Genomic DNA, 20,060 nt, shown 5'->3' on the forward strand with positions numbered 1-20,060 from the left:
GTCATGGGGCTTGAACTCAGGGACTGGGCACTGTCTCTGAGCTCTTTTTGTTCAAGGCTAGAGCTCTACCACTTTGAACCATGGCTCCCATTCTGGTTTTCTCATGGTTAATTGGAAATAAGAGTCTAACAGAACTGTTCTGCTCCAGCTGGCTTTGAACTGTGATCCTCAAATCTCAGTCTCCTGAGTAGTTAGGATTACAGGGTGAACCACCATTTTGATTTATAGTTCTTTCTATACACATTTTATCTTTTTGTCAGTCATGGGGCTTGAACTCTGGACCTAGGAGCTATCACTTAGCTCTTCAGCTCAAGGCAAAGACTCTACCACATGAGCCACAGTGCCACTTACACATTTTATCTTTGCTAATGGATTGTATACTCCCTGAGATTATTCGGTTTATCATTTTCTACATGTAAAATAGATTTGTATGTGTAATGGAGTTAAAGTTAAACAAAATTCATGTCCCAACTCCATTTAATAACACAAGTGACAAGTTATTTTCACTTCACTTAATTCTAATTTCCTAACTTTCACAATATAGTCAATATAACATATCATATACATTTGCCTTTAAAAATATAAAGGAATTAACTGCCATCTTGTTAGACACACTGTAGACCTTCAATTAAAGTTCATTCTTTTCCTACTTCTTCCCCAAATATCTAAGCTAATGATGTCCACAGACATTCAGGGCCCAAACTAAGCAGTGTTATATGGAATTAAAAGGAAGAGGTAGATAGGAATGTTATGTTAAAATTGACACAAATCAGTAATTTTCTGAAAATTATTCAGATTTTGAGCTAGAAAATATCTTTTCATAAAGAAAAATAAACCAAAGTGGGCATGGTGAATTTGGCCAAAGCACATTGTGTGCATATCATAAATATCACACTAAGACTCTTTTGTACAATTCATTTATGCTCATAATATGGTTTTTTAAATGTTTTAAAAAGAATTCATATCTACTAGACCTATTTTGGACTTCATTCATACCTCCAGAGGTGCTAAAGAATAAATTTGTTGTTTTGAGCCAAAAAGGGAAGAAAAGGGGGAAGGGATGGAGAGAAGGAGGAAGAAAGGAAGGAAGGAAGAAAAATTAAAGCAAATCAAACTCTTTCTGAGAAACTGAGTTAAAGACAGTAACTTATGCAATGCATGTGTGCATGTGTACACACGTGTGTGTGTGTGTGTGTGTGTGTGTGTGTGTGTGTGACTGAGGCTTGAATTCAAGGCCTCCTGCTCTTGCTTATGATTTTCTTTCAATGTTTGCTCTCTATCACCTGAGCCACACCTCCACTTCTGGCTTTTTGGTGTTTAGTGTTTAATTGTAGACTTTTTTTTTGCTGGGGCTGGCTTCACACTTCAATCCTCATATCTCAGCCTCCTGAGTAGCTAGGATTATAGGCATGCGACATTAGTGCTTGGCTAATCAATACTACTCTAAAGGAAAAGTTAGAGAGGAATCAGTAATTTCATGTAACTGATGACTAGGAATGAAAGCCTGGATTAAAATTTTAACCAGATATTCACCAACCTGAGTGTCAATTTCAAAACTTTCTTAATAGTGGGTCAACCTGTAATTATGGGTTGATATAGAAAATAAATCAGAGTATTATTTAGGAATTCTTAAATATCTAAATTGGTGGTTCCTTATTCCTTAGTATATTATTTATATAATATGGCATATTGTCTCCAAAGGATAACCTCACCAGAGATTTGGGGCAGGTCTCCTGATGTGATTCTAAGGAGAACTTGCTGCTTGATTCCTTGGCTAGTCTGGTTCCTTGGTCAGCAACAGGTAGGTCCTCAGGATTTAACTTAGAACATGTACACAGTATGATAGATATTTTTCATGTCTTTAAGGATAGACCTAAAGCTAGGATGCACAAAGGCAGGTCTGGTTCTTCCTGCAGAGGCTAGTCTGAAGCCTGGACATATAGGAATTTACCGGGTACTGGAAAGAGCCTTCAGCCTGAATCTGCAAGTGCTAACCTAGCTCTGTGGTAGGCTGGGAACCTGGAGCCACTATTACAGACTTGGCACCTGAGCATTCGATGGTGGACTTGGAGCTTCAGTCCAAGGAGTTCAGCTTGTCTCTAGGGTTTAATCGAGTAGCCTGTGCCCTGAATTTTGTGAAAAAGGATTGAACCCTGGGTATTTTGGAGCCAAGGGCCATAGAGAAAGGTCTGGAACTTGGTGCTGGGGCCAATATGGAGTCTGAGTCTGGAAAAAAAAAATCTCATCTGGAGCCAAAGATTATGGTTAACTAAAGCTAACCTGTTTTAAATTTAGTTTCTATGTATTTAAGTTTCTGTTAGTATTATGAATTGGATGTATTATGTTTGTTCTACAACTTTCTATCTATTTAACATAAATTTACTATGTCTCCATGAAATTATGCATAATACCAACTTAGTCATTTAAATAGCCAAATACTAAGTAAAATTTTAATGTTCTGTGATTCATACACTATAAAGTAACAATCTTGTTCAGAACACTTGGAAGCTGTTAGGGAATTTGTATGTTAAGTGTGTAAATACAAAAAATGTTTGACATGTGCTATTCATTACAGGGAAAAATACTACAACATCAGTTTTTAGATCTTAATACATGATCATTACTTGATATTTTGGTGGTGGAGTTATGTGAGATTTGTTTGGCCGAATGAGTGTGCTAGTGTTTACACAAGTGTTAGTCTTACCTGCACAAAATAACAACTATTATAATTTTAAAGTTTATGTTTTAATTATTGATCCCCCATTCTATGAAGCTTGTAACGTTACTGGTGCCCTCAAATTTATCACCTAAACTTACAATACTAAAGTGACTAATTCTTACCATGGAAGATATTAGAAGCTTATCTAATATATACATACTAAAATGAATACTTGACAAGCTATACCTGCAACCCCACAAACTTGAAAACATGAAGTGATACTGTGAAATAATATGCAATCATGGAATAAAAATTTTGCCTGTAAAGATTTGTTAATGTGATAGTTTTTTATTCTATTCATAGATATTACTTGGAATGAGCAGAGGAAGGCTGAACTTTTTACAAATGATTTTTGTCATATTTGTGGAGTGGTGCTGCAGTTTGAATCCCAGAGGATTTCCCATTATAAGGTTGGTTAAATATAACAGGAAAAGAGTGTATGGCAAATTTTTGATGTGGCAAGTAACTTCTTATAAAATGTCTTACTTTATTATTACAAAAAATGCCTAATATTTCCATTCATGGAGGGAAATATTGGCTCAGAGAAAGACAGCAACATATGACCTTAAATTTTGGGGAATCCAGGTTAAACTCAGTTGTTTTGAACCCAATGGTCATTTTCTTTTCATTACATTATTCTGTGTCCCTTTATGTTGATTGTCCTCATAGTAAATATATAAAAGGCATTATAACTCTTGAATAGGAAATTTTTACTGTGAATCAAAGGATGTTATAGAACATGTATAATCTTCTTTTACAACAAATGGAGACTATAGAAACAAAATAAACCAGTTTTGACTTGGATACATGTTTTTAAACAGTGAACCAGAGAATTCTAGAGCCAGAAGAGAAAATTTTTAGTGTTCTTACTCTTAGCTTATAAATTAGAAATCTGAAACTCAAAGTGATTTTTTCATAGGTATTCACCGGCATACCTAAGCTTTAAAATGATCTGATTTCATATTCAGTGCTCTTTTATTTGGCACTGCTTCAAATTCTGTATCATCAAATGAAATATTAGGTTTGTCTCATATCTAATATTTAGATTATCAAGAGTACTAAATACATTTATTTCAAACGAATGTAATTCCCATTCTACATTTTAAAATTTTTTTTACATTTTAATTGTTTTTATTAGGTGAAGTACAAAGGGGCAATGTTTCATAAGTCTTGTAAGGAGTACATTTCTTTTTGGGCAATGTCACCCTCACTTCTATTTATTTAAACACCTTATTTTGTTTCACTTATTGCCTCTCTTATTCACAATTATATTTTGTTTCAGATGTTCACTGGGATTGAATTACTGAGGGAAATTGTGTTGTATGTGGATTGAGATGAAGTAGGTTTAAATCTTCACTCTACAAATGACTACTTATATAACCCAGGGCAAGTGGTTTTGCCTCTCTGAGCATGTTTCTTGAACCTCAAAAAAATAGGAATAGTGAAAATATCCCTCGTCATACTTATGAGAGTTAAGTAAAGAGTTAAGTAAGAATGTGCCTAGCACATTCTCAGACAATATAACACAAAGAATTAGAATTAGTAGTGAGACAGATATGATATTGAGCTATCAAAAGAAAATCGAGGGGCTGGGAATGTGGCTTAGTGGTGGAGTGCTTGCCTAGCATGCATGGAGCCCTGGATTCAATTTCTCAGTACCACATACATAGAAAAAGCCAGAAGTGGAGCTGTGGCTCAAGTGTAGAGTGCTAACCTTGAGCAAAAGAAGCTCATGAACATTGCCCAGGCCCTGAGTTCAAGCTGCAGGACTGGCAAAAAAAAAAAAAGAAATAAAAAAAGAAAATTGAGAAAAGATATGCAGCATATTCCTAAAATACGAATTTTACTATCTATAAATTCAGCAGTGTATAAACTGTATAGTCACCAGCAAATGTTATAAAAGAATAAAAGCATGAGAGAAAATATTATACATGAACTTTGAGTTAGTATGTACCTATGAGGAGAGAGAGGAAAAGATTGTGGGCATGAGGGTATGGGACTCTATCTGAAATTGTTTTTTAGAGGGGGGTCCAGTCATGGGGCCTGAACTCTGGGCCTGGCCACTGTCCCTCAGCTCTTCAGCTCAAGGCTAGCGCTCTGCCACTTGAGCCACAGCGCCACTTCCGGCTTTTTTCTTTTTGCTTATGTGGTGCTGAGGAATAGAACCCAGGGCCCCAGGCATGCAAGGCAATCACTCTACCACTGAGCCACCTTCCCAGCCCCTCTATCTGAAAATTTTAGACAAAAAAAGTTGATGTGAAAAAAATGAACCAAAATGTTAATATCTGTTGAAACTAGATGGTGAGTATGGGCTTCAATTGTAGTCTTTCTTTTCTGCCACATCATGGTGAATATATTCCACAATTTGAAATTTTATAGAGAGAATAATTGCTAGAAATAATATGTTCAAGAAGTTCTAGTTTCCCTTTTTCCTACACCAACATCTTATTTATTCTTACATATTTCACTATACATTTTTTTCCGGCGATTGTTTCCAATGGGGCTTGGCTTGAGTGCAAAATATTTTATTTCCTCAAATAAAACAATTTGAGAGATAGACGGTGAAGGATTTATTTGAAAACTCCATGACACAATGAGGTAGCTTGGCATTTTGTCTTTATACTCTGATGAATAAGCTTTTGTTTTCACGGCCACCCATGGTCCAAGATGACTATTGGAACTTCATCCTTTGCAGCTTAATTCTAGAAGCAAGAAAAAAGAAGAATAGAAAAATTATCTCACAGCTTCCCAAAAGTTTCACACAACACTTTGGATTAAATAGTAATTAGTGTGTGTTGATTGTACAAAGGGCTATCATATATTTTATTGGCCACAGTCTAGATATATGTCTATAGTTTGCTGAAAGGAGGCTGGAAAATATACTCTTCAAGCTGGAAACATTGAACAAGAATTTAACTAAACATTTGTTTACTGAGTAGTAACCAGGAGCCTCTGACAAAAGGAAGAATATAAAAATTATTGCCTTGTACATGGTAGAATTAATTTTACTTTAACAGAGATTGAGGAATGTGAGCGTATATGGAACTCTTCCATAGAATTAATGCAGATGAAATATATTAAAACTTACATGCTGTCCTGAAATTCAGAAAGATTTAATATGCAATGATTCTGCTATGGAATTAACAAAGTCTTATTATATTGTTCTTTTTTCCAGAGTGAAAAACATGCTCAAAACGTTAGATTTTATTTTCAAATGTGTTGGGAACAAAAGGAAGTACCTGGTAAGAAAAGCAAGATGTATGTTGAGAATTTCCAGGTGAGTTTTCTATGTTGAGTGTGGTAATTTTAAACCTTGAGGTTATTTTACTCTTTCCAACAAGACTTTGCTTATTTCAGATGCATGAGAATGAAGTAGTGGACAGAAACAAATTTTGTGATCCCTGCAACATGATTTTTAGCTCCTCAGTTGTCACTCATTCTCACTGTGAGGGGAAGATACATGCTAAAAGACAGAGGCAATTAATGGAAGAATGCAATCAAATATCTCCACCAGGATTTCAACCAATGATGAGTAAGGTTCTATTCCCTATTTATCTTGCATACAGAATCTTCTCAACCCCCTTCTACCCCACCAGCTCTATCATCTATTTTTATTGGGAAAACTTTTGTGTTTTTTACTTTTATATTATTAAGTAATTATACAAAGAAGTTTCAAAATGTCAGTACACCTTGAATACTCCAGTTTAAAAACTTTGACTATTGTTTTGCTCAGTCACTTCTCTTGTACTTTCTGCATCTCTTTTTTTTTTACTTTTTAAATTGTTGTCTTCAACTGTATAAAGGAGTTGCCATTTAACAAAGCCATTTATGAATACAATATATTGTGATCAATATCACCCCTTTCAACATTCTTACCCATCCTTCCCCTACCCATCCCTCTTCTTAATTTTATAGGATATACAATGGATTCTTGTCTGCATTTCCTCTGCTTCATTTGTCTACCCTTTTCCTCTTTGCCCTACCCCACCCCTTTGAATACTGACCTTCTTTTTGTTTATTTTCCTGAACTTTGACTTCGCCTTTCTAAGAAATTATACCATTTGAGATATCTTCTGAATGTATTATATTTCTGTTGATACAAATGCCACCCAATGTATTTACTTATGGATTTGTAAGCTAAATCTACCATCCACATATAAGGGAAAACATGGAACCTTTGTCTCTCTTGGCCTGACTTACTTCACTTAACATAATTTTTTTCCAAGTCTTCCTATTTCTTTACAAATGGTACAATATCATTCTTTCTAATGGATGAGTAAAATTCTATTGTGTGTATATATAGCACATGTTTTTGATCCATTTGTGTATTTAGGGGAATCAGGGTTGATTCTATACTTTGACTAGAGTGAATAGTGCTACAATAAACATGATTGTGCTGATGGCTTTACTGTATCTTGGTTCATAATCTATATCTCCTTTTGTTCTCTATCTCTTTCCTTTGGAGATTATAAATACTAGCTGATTTTTTTATGTTTTATCCCTCTCTCTGTTTTCTAAATCAAAATAAAAGCAACTGATTTGCCACACTGCTATAAACAACAGTAGAAAACTAGAGTTATTTCAGTTTCTAAGGAAACCATAAAATCTTAGCCCATTGCTACTGTATTTTGCTACACTATTTTCCAAAACATTTTCTCACATGTATGTTCAGACTAATGTCTTTATCATAATATAGATAAAAATATGGTATTTCCTAACTATAACCATAAGTTAAGAAAAGTTAATGAATCTTTTATCCTGATAGCTTATTCCTTTCTTCTCATGAACATTAAAAACTCCCACTAGCACCATGAATCAGTAGTCCCTGAGCAATTACAGTATATTAAATCCCAAAGATGCAGATGCCTTTTCAGAGAGATTGGGATTCCAGCACATATGAGAAATTTGACCAAAGTGTCCTGAGATGGCAAAGTGGATTCTGAAAAATTCAATGTTTGTATGCTACATCAAAGAAATGATGATTAATGTTTTGCCATAGTCACTGACATTAGAAACATTATTAAAGCTCATTGTTTTCTTAATGAGTGAAGACAGAATTAGTGTTAAATTTATTCTAATCTCTCTAAAGTGTTGTACATTTATTTATTATGTCTGCCCATCTAGAAGTAACCTAATATGCAATGTAAGAGAGATATTTTGAACATTTTGTCTTATCTCCAGTCCCCAAAATTCATTGATTTGTTCTCAAGAGGAGAACAAATAAAAGAGCAAAAAAACAACTGGAGTTGTAGCTATGTGGATATATATATATATATATATATATATATATATAGTATATATACATAATTTTACATTTCTAATTACAGTTTTGCAAATACAGTTAGAATAGATGACTTATTATGTTATTCAAGAAAAATACCAACTTAGAATTTGGTGCTATCTGACTTACCCTCACTATTTTCAATCCTGATATGGTTCCCATGCTATCACTGGTTCTTCAAATAAATATATGTTGTCGATTTCTTATACAGAACACTTATTTCCTTCCAGGCCTTTATTTAACAAATTTGGTGATAGACGAATCAATTTGCATTGTCACAGAAGGAATTCTTTATTATTAAATACCTTTGTCTAGTAGTGCTTTGCTGACCAAATCCAAAAATGGAGTGTTTTTAGAGAATTCAAAGTTTCTTTCTTTTTTTTTTTTTTTTGTCGGTCGTGGGGCTTGAACTCTGGGCCTGGGCGCTGTCCTTCAGCTCTTCAGCTCAAGGCGAGCGCTCTACCACTTGAGCTACAGCGCCACTTCCGGTTTTCTGGTGGTTTATTTGAGATAGGAGTCTCACGGTCTCTTCTGCCCGGGCTGGCTTTGAACCGCGATCCTCAGATCTCAGACTCCTGAGTAGCTAGGATTACAGGCGTGAGCCACCAGCGCCCGGCTAATTCAAAGTTTCTTTAACACTTTGTCATGAATGTAGTTCTAATATCTGAATCCCTGTTGATCATTTCTCATTACAACTATTTCAGCAGGTGAACGTTTTCCCTTCTCTACAGCATCAACCTTCTTGAAGCCCTTTGCTGTCAAACCTCCTCCAGGTAAGATTATAATCAGGATTGCACCATCTTCCTACAGTCAGTGCTTTGAACTTGAATAATCCAAACAAGTATTGTGAGTTCTGTCCACTGATGAACCAACATTATGTGGGAGAAAGAAATCACAAAAGATATGAAGCTAAGAAGTCATTTGTAGACAAGATAAGATAGAGATCTTTTCCAGAAAAATTAAACTCAAGTGTTAAACAGGAAAATTATTGGGAACTCTGTCACAGGAAGTTTGTATTTTATAAAACATACTACTTGGGGCTGGGAAGGTGGCTCAGTGGTAGAGCGCTTGCCTTGCATGCCTTAGACCCTGGGTTCGATTCCTCAGCACCACATAAGCAAAAAGAAAAAAGCCGGAAGTGGCGCTGTGGCTCAAGTGGTAGAGCACTAGCCTTAAGCTGAAGAGCTGAGGGACAGCACCCAGGCCCAGAGTTCAGGCCCCACGACCGGACCCCCAAAAAAATAAAAATAAAAAAATAAAACATACTACTTTATTTTATACTTCATTACTTCTGTTGATTAAGAAGTGATAACACTCCTGGAATCACAGAATTTTAGAGAAGTAATGACTTTCAAGTCCATTTAGTTTGAATTGTTTTCTAGAAATTATGCCTAAAAAATTTTGGATGACAGTTATTAATCAAATCAAACTTAGGTATTCACATGATTCCATGTTATTTTGAAAACTCAAGAAAGTATTTGAAATTCATATTTGGCAACATCATTCATTCATTAAGTATGGTGTAAGTATGGTGTAAGTTGCTGGACTACTTTTCCTGAAGGAACAAATATGTAAACTAGTCGAGTTAAAAACACTGCCTCAATTTCACAAGGCAGTAGACATAATTTTGAATATATATTTTTGCGAGGTAAAAGAGTGAAACATCATTTAAATTTTTTGGTTATTAGAAATGGGAAAGCGAAATGATTCAGACACAATATAAAGACTAAACCACTTACTCTTCTAATCATATTTAAAAAATTCCCCCCACAGACACCTTCTGAATACTCGTACTTTATCCTCAGCTCACAATTACTTTTCATTTCTTTACTTAGTAGAACCTTTTTCTTTGTGTAAAATGTCCATTGCTCCTGTCTACTTGAACCTCTGTTCTTTGTCCTATATAGAACTCCTTATGATCAGTTCATTTGCCTGCGTTTCTGTTTCTTGTCCACTTTGTATATTGGCTCTGTTTTATTCATTACCTAGATGTCTCATGGTTCCATTCTTGGACTTACTCTACAAACATGATTCAGTCTATTTCCGTGGTTTAGATCCCTTTTGTATGCTGTGACTTTTCCATTGTTTCCCTTTTGCATGATGTGACTTTTCCATTAAGACTGAGACTGACATTGGCTAAATGGAAACTACTCTTTCACCTGGACACTTCAAAGGCATCAAATTCACATGTCCATAGTAGGACCTACAATTAACTGTAATCTTCCCAACAGCACCTTCTTTACTTTCTATATATAATGAAATATTAAGCTGTGGTCATTTTACCTCTGAATATTACTATACCTTTATCTCCAGCTCTAATTATTACACCCTTCATTTCTAATTTTCTTTTTTTTCTTTTTTTTTTTGGGGGGGGGGTCCGGTCGTGGGGCATGAACTCTGGGCCTGGGCGCTGTCCCTCAGCTCTTCAGCTCAAGGCTAGCGCTCTACCACTTGAGCCACAGTGCCACTTCCGGCTTTTTTTCTTTTTGCTTATGTGGTACTGAGGAATCAAACACAGGGCCTCATGCATGCAAGGCAAGCGCTCCACCACTGAGCCACCTTCCCAGCCCCCATTTCTAATTTTCGTCTTTCATTTCTTCCTAGAGTTTTGCTATTCAGACTATGAGCAGTACCATTGACATCCCCTGGAAGCTTGTTAGAAAAGAAGAATCTGAGGTCCCAGTACACACCAACTGGACCAGAATTGTCATTTTAACAAGACCTCTAGTGATTTATGCTCATTGAGTTTTGAGAAACATTACTCTAAATATTACCAAAATGACCAACTGTTGCTAACCCAGTTTTGTCTCCCAAATCCACTCTCAATTTAAATGCTAGAGTGTTTCAGTTAAAACATATGTTTCTATATCACTTTTCTTCTTAAAAGTCCATCAGCATGGCTGGGAAGGTGGCTCAGTGGTAGAGTACTTGCCTGGTGTGGATGATGCCCTGGGTTTGATTCCCCAGCACCACATAAGCAGTAAAGGCTGAAAGTGGTGCTGTGGCTCAAGTGGTAGAGCACTAGCCTTGAGCTGAAGGGCTGAGGGACAGCACCCAGTCCCAGAGTTCAGGCCCCATGACTGACAAAAAAACTCCATCAATGTTTTCTGTTTTGTTTTGTTTTTGTTGGTCATGAGGCTTGAACTCAGGACTGGGCTGGTTAATTTGAGATAAGAATCTAATGGACTTTCTTGCCCTAGCTGGTTTTGAACCACGATCCTCAGATCTCAGCCTTCCTGAGTAGCTAGGTTTACAGGAGTGAGCCACTAGCTCCCAGCCTTGCTTTTGTGTGTTGTGTGTGACACTGAGGATTGAATTCAAGGCCTTGTGCTTGTTAGGCGGGCATTCTGAACCACATCTCTGGCCTTTTTTGTACTTGTTATTTTTGAGATAGGATCTCCCTTGCCTGTGTTATAATGTGTCTATTTTACTAGGATAATAAATAGATTCCACTGTGTCAGCTCTTAGTTTAGAAAGAGTCTTGGAACCTTTTCTGCCCAGGCTAGCCTCAAACCATATTCCTCCCAATCTCAGCTTCACAAATAGTTTAGATTATAGGCATGAACTACTGGCACCTAGTAAATATTTTGTTTTGTCTGTACTAGGTTTTGAACTCGGCACTTTGCTAGGCAAGTGCTGTACTACCTGAGTCTACTATGTGTGGGGGGGGGGAGGGAGAGAGAGAAAGAGAGGGGGAGAGAGGAAGAGAGAGAAAGAGAAAGAGAAAGAAAGAGAGAGAACAATGAGCGATTGTGAATGCACTGAGGCTTGAATTCATGGCCATTGCCTGGATTCTGTTTCTTAGTTGTTTCTGTTTTGTTTTGCTCACTCAACTTCTGTCTTTTTGCCAGTTAATTTTTTATTAGAATCTCATAGATTTTTGTGCCAGGATTGGCTTTGAACCACCATCCTTAGATCTCAGCCTCCTGAGTAGCTAGAATTAGTGGCATGGGCCATCAGTGCCAGGCACCCACTCTATCTTTAAACATGAAATTTAAGCTCATACCTTTATACCTTCTTGGTACTAGCCTCTTCCAGACTTGCCCTCTACTACCTCCTGCCATGATCTATGTGGTTTACTACCTGAAAATTGCTTACAGTTTTCAGAATAACATTAATTTCTTATCTATACCTCTGTGTGTGTTTCCATATTGCCTTGACTATCTCTACAATCTTTTTTTTAGATAACTCCTACTTATTCTTAAACATGCTTCTGTTACCTGGAAGCCTTTTCACTTCCTTCATAGCCATTTTTCTGTGCTTCCTTAACCTGAATGTCTCTATATGTTTTCCCCACCCCACCCCTATTACAATGTGAGGTCTTTGAGAGAAAACACTTCATCTAATGCATCCATATTTCCAGTGTTAGACATAAAACAATGAGACAGAATTAGTCCTATTACAATATAGACTAGTTTAATAAATGAATCCTAGAACTGTTTGTTTTTATTTTTGAGTGTTAATACCTACTATTTCAATTTCCTACTGTTTAACACGGATTGATCTATCTCCTGCAAAAGTCCATAGAGATATGTTGTTTTGTCTAGGATTTTAAATAATGTTGATTTGGGCAAGTTCAGAATAGAAAGTAGATGCTTGGAAAATATAGCCAACTTCCTTCCACTTGTTAAGGAATTTTTCCTGTCCCTGATCTGAAGGTTTCTGAAATAGTTCCTGGTTTAGTAGCATTATGTAAATTTAAAGTGACTCAACTATAAGAAGTGCTCACAATCTTGTCTCCAAAGGAGAGTTCATTTATACTCCCTGAAGAATTTAGAAATTATCATCAGTTTAATGTAACCCAGTTCTTGAAGTCTTCACACTAAATTCTGAAGCAATTTTTGAAGGACAGATTTTCTCTGTCTTGACTACTGATTCAGTAACCCTAAACAATTACAATTTAAAAATAACTGGAGAAATTAAATTATATGATGATAATTTTTAAAGAAAATAGAAAGCAGAAATCCATAGTACAATTGAGAACATGGTAAGTAAAAATAACATGGCTTATTAATTATTCACATTTTGCTCATGTTCTTCTCTCTGTCTTTGCCTTCCTCTATCTGCTCTTGCTTGGATGTATTTCTCTTATATCTAATGTCTTCCCTTTTTCTTGATCATTCTCACTGTGTTTTATTGTCCATCCAACCAAGATCTTACTAACACAGGAATGGGTACCACAACAATATGGAACCAAAGTATGTATGTATTATTTATTTATTGTACTTGTTTCACCTATCTTGCTAATTTCTAGCTCCATTGTTGAATTCAATATAGCACCCTCACCTGTATCTCAACATATCTAAAATTAAATTACTGATCCTTTGTAAAAACCAACTTGAATTTTCCAAGTTTTTGTCTTTCTAGTAGTACCAGCATTAATCCTGTACTAGGATCTTTATGGACATCTCTGGCCACTTAATTCCCTACATGCTTTCCATCAGCAAGTATTATCAAATCTTCTTAGAACTATTTCCCTAATTGTTTCACTACATTTCTACTACTATTACCTCACACATTAATGTGAGAACATTCTAGAAAGCTTTACATGCATTTCAATGTTTTTCTCTCACTCCCTAGTAGCAAGGTATCAACTCTGGATTAACTTCACTCCCCACTTTTTTTTCTACTTCTGAATTTAAGATACTGAGCTATTCTATAGCAAACTATGTACATTTAGAAAATGGGTTCCCATGTAGTCTAGGTATGAAACCTCTTTGAGTCTGTAGTCCTTTTTAATTATTTTTCTTCATTTAACCATTAGCAATAATTTTAAGCAATATAAATCTCCAATAATAATCTTGTATTGATCTACACTTAACCCTCTTTGCTATCAGACAAGAAAGAATTGGCCATCAGATAGGGGTTACTTAGAAGTAATTGTTTTGTGCTGGTTCTGGGGCTTGAACACAGGGCCTGAGCACAGTTCCTGAGCTATTTTGGCCAAGACTGGCACTGTACTATTTGAGCCACAGTTCTACTTCTGGCTTTTTGGTGATTAATTGTAGAGAAGCGTATCATGGACTTTACTGCCTGGACTGGCTTTGAACCATGATCCTCAGATTTCAGCTTCTTGAATAGCTAGGGTTACAGGTATGAGCTGCTGGTGATAGGCTTAGAAGTAATTCTTTTTATTTTAAAATTTTATGTGGTAGCATGATAATCCAAGATAAATTTAACAGCTGTTGACAATATAAATGCAAAGTAGTATTGTTTATACAGTAGTAACAATAGACAGAAACTTAACACTGAATATTATATTCTGTGTCTTCTTTTACATGGAAAAAAAGTATTTTAAAATCTCTTGCTTAGAAGTAATGCTTAACTCATAAGTTCTTTAAGTACAACATTCTTTTTAGCCAAGACTGTGTGTATGTGTGTGTGTGCATGTGTTCATACTGTCTTCACTTGTATTCACCCATTCCTCAACTCACTCATTTGTTGGCACACATTTTCTCAGCATTTACATCTCTACTTTTCCACTTGATTGAAAATATTCCTTACAGTGCCCACCAGATTTCTAAATCAAGTGGATACATTTATGACACTTTTGTCTACTTATCCTTTGAACTCTTTTCTTCACTTAAAATTTTTTCCATATATATTTTTATATATACGGAGCAGTTACAGTTACATGAGTAAGGTAATGATTTCATTTCTTATCGAGAATTATTGCCTCCTACTTTGTTTTTGCCCTACCATCCCTTCCCTCCCTACAACCCCAACTCTTCCCTACCCCTCCGAAGTTGTATAGTTCATTTTTGACATAGTGTCTTGTACATCTCAGTTACAATAGGTCAACCTATATCTTTATTTCAGCATTTTGTTATTTCCTTTCTCCTCCCCAATTTAGAAAAATGTATATACAAGATGCAGGGCACCAGAATCAAATACAGTGTAAGCAGGGGTTATACCATGGGGGAAGAACATAAAAAAGAAAAAAATGATCACATGGTACATTATAAATACATTGAAAACAACATCAAGAAAGATAAAACCTCCTGTGTCCCTACCTTGGGGTTCATTTCGCTTAGCATTATCTTATATGGTAATATGTACATACCTTTTGACCTTTTCTGCTTGTCCTAGACATATACTAGTTATTGCAAATAAGGGAACCATGGGACTTATGTTTTTTGGGGCCTGGCTTACTTCACTTAATATATTTTTTTTCCAAGTCTTTCCATTTCCTAACAAATGAGGCAGTGTCATTCTTTCTGATGGAGGCATAGAATTCCATTGTGTGTGTTTATATATATTATGTATTATAATATATATCACATTGTCTTGATCCATTCATCTACTGAGGGGCATCTGGGTTGGTTCTATATCTTAGCTATGGTAAATAGTGCTGCGATAAACATAGTTGTTCTGGTAGCTTTAGTATAGCCTTGTTTGTGATCGTTTGGGTAAATGCCCAAAAGTGGGATTGCTGGGTCATAGGGGAGCTCTATGTGGAGTGTTTTGAGGAACCTCCATACTGCTTTCCAAAGTGGTTGAACAAGTTTACACTCCCACCAACAATGTAGTAAAGTTCCCTTCTGTCCACATCCCCTCCAGCATCTGTTGTTATTAGAGTTCTTGATTATAGCCATTCTAACTGGACTGAGGTGGTATCTCAATGTTGTTTTGATTTGCATTTCTTTTATGGCTAGGGATGTTGAACATTTCTTCATGTGTCTATTGGCCCAGGCCCTTAGTTTATTTTTTTTTCTTTTTTCTTTTTTTTTTTTTTTTGGTCCAGTAGTGGGGCCTGAACTCTGGGCCTGGGCGCTGTCCCTCAGCTCTTCAGCTCAAGGCTAGCACTCTACCACTTTAACCACAGCACCACTTCCGGCTTTTTTCTTTTTGCTTATGTGGTACTGAGGAATCGAACCCAGGGCCTCATGCGTGCAAGGCAAGCGCTCTACCACTGAACCACCTTCCCAGCCCAAAAGAATTTCTTTTTTCTTTTTTTTTTTTTTTGGTCGGTCGTGGGCTTGAACTCTGGGCCTCGGCGCTGTCCCTCAGCTCTTCAGCTCAAGGCTAGCGCTCTACCACTTGAGCTACAGCGCCACTCAGGCCCTTAGTTTAAACTCCATCACCAACCAAAATTATATATATATATATATATATATATATGCATATATATTCATTGTTTTTACTTAATCTTTTGGGATATTTCATGGGTATGTTGGATAGAAAAAGAATTAGAGGCAACTAAGTATAGTGGCACATTCTGTGATCCCTACTACTCACAAGACAGTGATAAGAGGATCATAGTTCAAAGCCAGGCCAAGCCAAAACAACAAAAACAACCAAAGACTAGCAAGACTTTATCACAATTTAATTAATTAATTAAAAAAGCCAGGCTAGGTGACATACATCTGTAATCCCCGATACTTGAGAAGCAGATTTAGGGGTATCATTGTGTGAGTCCAATCTGCACAAAACAGGAGAACTGATCTGAAAAATAAAACTAAAAGTAAAGGGACTAAGGTCACAGCTCCATGTAGTAGAGTGTTGTTTAGCAAGCATGAAACTAAGAGTTCAATCCCCAGTAATACACTGCTCCCCCCAAAAAAGGAAATAAAGGAGGGAAAAGATAGAGACAGAAAGGAGAGAGAAGGAAGAGAATTAGAGACAAAGAAACAAAATGAGGTTCATTAAGACATGAATAAAGATTAATTAACTATGCTAAATTTGAAACGTCGACTACACCTCCTTATAACAATAAGCAAGCAGATTATGAATTCTTAGGAAGTAAGTCAAGGTTAAAAACACGGTGTAGTATAAAGAATTCTGGTTCTTTTTTTTTTTTTTTTGTCGTGGGGTTTGAACTCTGGGCTTGGGCGCTGTCCTTGTGCTCTTCAGCTCAAGGCGAGCACTTTACCGCTTGAGCCACAGCACCACTTCTGGTTTTCTAGCAGTTTATTGGAGGTAAGAGTCTCACGAACTTTCCTGCCCTGGCTGGCTTTGACCGCGATCCTCAGATCTCAGCCTCCTGAGTAGGTAGGATTACAGGTGTGAGCCACAGGCGCCCGGCTAAGAATTAATACACATGTGCTTTAAGAGGCTAACTCTTTGACTAATTGGTTCTGAGACCCTGACAAAGTCATTTACCTATGTGGGCCCAATCTTGGAAAAATTTAAGTAGCTGGTCTTGAATACATTTTTAGCCAGATCTAACAATAGGTGATTGTAATTGTATCCACACTGACCTTTTAAACTTGAACTTTGATTTTTCAGCAGTTCATATGCGTACTTACATATGTCGTATTTGCCGCATCATCTTTACATCTCTGAATATGTTCCGGTCTCACATGCAAGGAAGTGAGCATCAAATTAAGTAAGTGGTTTTTGCCAAAATAGTCTTATGATAACAAAGACCAAGGCTTCATCTTCACTTTTATTCCAGGCCTGAGAATTTTTTTATTAGCATATATTGATTGCACAAAATAATTGGTTTCATTGTGATATTATCATACATGCATATGACATACTTTTATCAAATTTAACCCCATTAGCTTCTCTTATGCTCCATCTCTTTTCCTTAAACTCTTTCCTAGTAGCTTCTATTCTACTTTGATGCCTTTTAATTTAGATTCCACATATAAAAGAACCCATGCATGTTTCTGAGTCTAGCTTACTTTGCTAAAATTATTCTTTCTAGTTCCATTCATTTTTCTCAAAATTTATTTGTTCTTTTTTTGGCTATATAATACATATATATACACACATACATATAGATGTATATACACACATCTATATGTATGTGTGAGTATATATGTATATATATATATATATATATATCACATTTTATTTTTCCATTCATCTACCTATGGACTGTTTCCATAACTTAACTATTGTCAATAGTGCTACAATAAACATAGGCGTTCATGTAACTTTGGTTCCTTCTGGTACACATCCAGTAGATGTACAGACCGACCATATTGTAGTTCTAATTTTAGTTTTTTGAAGATTCTCCAGACTTATTACCATAATGACTAATTTACATTCCCTGCAACAGTGTATTAGAGTTCTTCTCCTCCTACCTCCACCAGCATCCTCACCAGCATTTGTTGTTTGTTTCTTTGATGGCTGCCATTCTGACTGGGATGAGGTGGAATTTTTATGTAATTTTGATTAATATTTACCTGATGGCTGAAGATGTTGGACTTTCTTTTTCATGTATGTATTGGCCATTTGTATTTCTTCTTTAGAAAACTGTTCACTCCAGTTTACTCCATTGACCAGATTGTTTTTCGCAGCTTAATTTTTAAAATTCTGTATATATTCTTCTAATTTAATTATAATAACTGTCAAAAATCTTCAATTCTACAGATTGTTTATTCATTCTGGTAATTGGCAGTACAGAAGCTTTATAATCTTATATAATACCATTTGTCAATTCTCGAGATTCTTTCTTGAGCTTTCTATCCCAAAAGTCATTGCTTATGCCTACATCTTGTTTGCTCTACTTTTTCTCCTAGTAGAATCAAAGCTTCCAATCTCAACTGTTTTGAGTTGATTGTTGTTCAAGTTGAGAGACAGAGATCTAGTTTCAGTCATGTATATGCAAATATCAAATTTTGAAAAGGATATCTTTTCTCAAGTATATGCCTTTGGCTCCTTTGTCAAAGATCACATGTCTGTAATTGTGTGATTTTATTTCTAGCTTTTCTACATTGGTCTTCATGCCTCTTTTGGTGTCAGTAGCATGTTGTAGTCATTACTATGATTCTATAGTATAATTTGAAGTTAAGTATTGTGATAGCCCCAGTGTTGCTTTTATTCTTGGGATTGCTTTGGTTATTTCTCAAAGGTTAGCATGGTTCAAGGGATTCAGGGTAGCTTGTGCTTCCATATGCATTTTAGGCTTGATTTTTCTATTTCTTTCTTTGATGAAAGGTTTTGGAATTTTGATGGGAATTGCACTAATTTCACATATTACCATTGTTAAGTTAGCCATTTAAAGAATATTGGTTTTTGAGCCAGGCTTGTTATCTTGTTATTGACCTGTTACAGGTCAATATATAAATAACACCTTGGTTCAGTTTTTCTGGCAGCATATATATATATATATATATATATATATATATATATATATATATGTATATATACATATATGTTTATCCATTTCTTCTACATTTTACAGTTTATTGAAGTATGTTTTCAAAATATTCCCTAATAATTCTCTCAATTGTAATGTATCTGTTGTAGTATTTCTTTATTCCTCTTTATTCTCTTTAATTTGGGCATTCTTTGTCTTTCTTTTGGAAACTTTGCTAAGGGTTTGTCCATAATGTTTATCTTTTCAAAGAACTATCCCTTCGTTTCATTGAGTCTTTGTGTTGTTCTTTTAGTCCCCATTTCATCTCTCTTGTTTATTATTTCTTTCCTTCTAGTAATATTGTGCCGGATTTGTTCTTGTTTTTATAAGTTATTGAGTTGTGTCATTAGGCTATTTGTTTGAGGTCTCTCTGATTTATAATGTAGGCACTGATAACTAAACTTTCCTCTCAAGACTGCCTTTGCTATTTCCTAAAAGTTCTGATAAGTTGTGTTTTAATTTTCATTATATTTAATTCTAGAAAGTTTTTTCTCCCATGATTTTTTCAATAACCCACTGATCATTCAAAAGACTATTGTTCAATTTCCATTCATTTGTATATTTTCTGTAGGTTGGCTTGCTGTTGATTTCTAGTTTTATTCCATTATGATCTGGTAAGATACAAGAAATTATTTCAGTATTTGTACTTGTTAAGACCTCCATTATGGCCTAAAAAGTGATCTAGCTTGGTAAACAGAATCCATGAGTTGAAAAAAAAAATGTATTTTTGTGCTATTAAATGAAATATTTTATAGATGTCTCTTATGTCATTTTAATTTGTGATATAGTTTAACTTTGAAGCTTCTGGGAGTTTTTTTGTCTGAATGATCTATGGATTGATTACCCACTATTATTATGTCTAGACTTCTCTGTTCTTTTTGCCCAATAATGTGTTTTATACAATTTGATACGCCAGAATTCAGCACATACATATATATATTTATTTATAATTGTTATATATTTTAATT

At 35.5% G+C, this 20,060-nt stretch overlaps 1 protein-coding gene across 2 annotated transcripts in view; it reads left to right on the top strand.

Annotated features, from left to right (window-relative positions):
* Positions 1-20,060, top strand: part of Zmat1 (zinc finger matrin-type 1) — a 41,209-nt gene that overhangs the window by 13,579 nt on the left and 7,570 nt on the right. For both annotated transcript variants that reach the window (XM_070039025.1, XM_070039026.1), the window contains exons 2-6: positions 3,023-3,129; positions 5,895-5,996; positions 6,077-6,251; positions 8,705-8,773; positions 17,229-17,328. In XM_070039025.1, the coding sequence (XP_069895126.1) occupies positions 3,023-3,129; positions 5,895-5,996; positions 6,077-6,251; positions 8,705-8,773; positions 17,229-17,328 (553 nt within the window). The remainder of the gene's footprint in view (positions 1-3,022; positions 3,130-5,894; positions 5,997-6,076; positions 6,252-8,704; positions 8,774-17,228; positions 17,329-20,060) is intronic.

The sequence above is a fragment of the Dipodomys merriami genome, unplaced genomic scaffold, assembly GCF_024711535.1.
Source record: "Dipodomys merriami isolate MVZ:Mamm:240054 unplaced genomic scaffold, mDipMer1.0.p SCAF_3, whole genome shotgun sequence".
In the NCBI taxonomy this organism is placed as follows: domain Eukaryota; kingdom Metazoa; phylum Chordata; class Mammalia; order Rodentia; family Heteromyidae; genus Dipodomys; species Dipodomys merriami.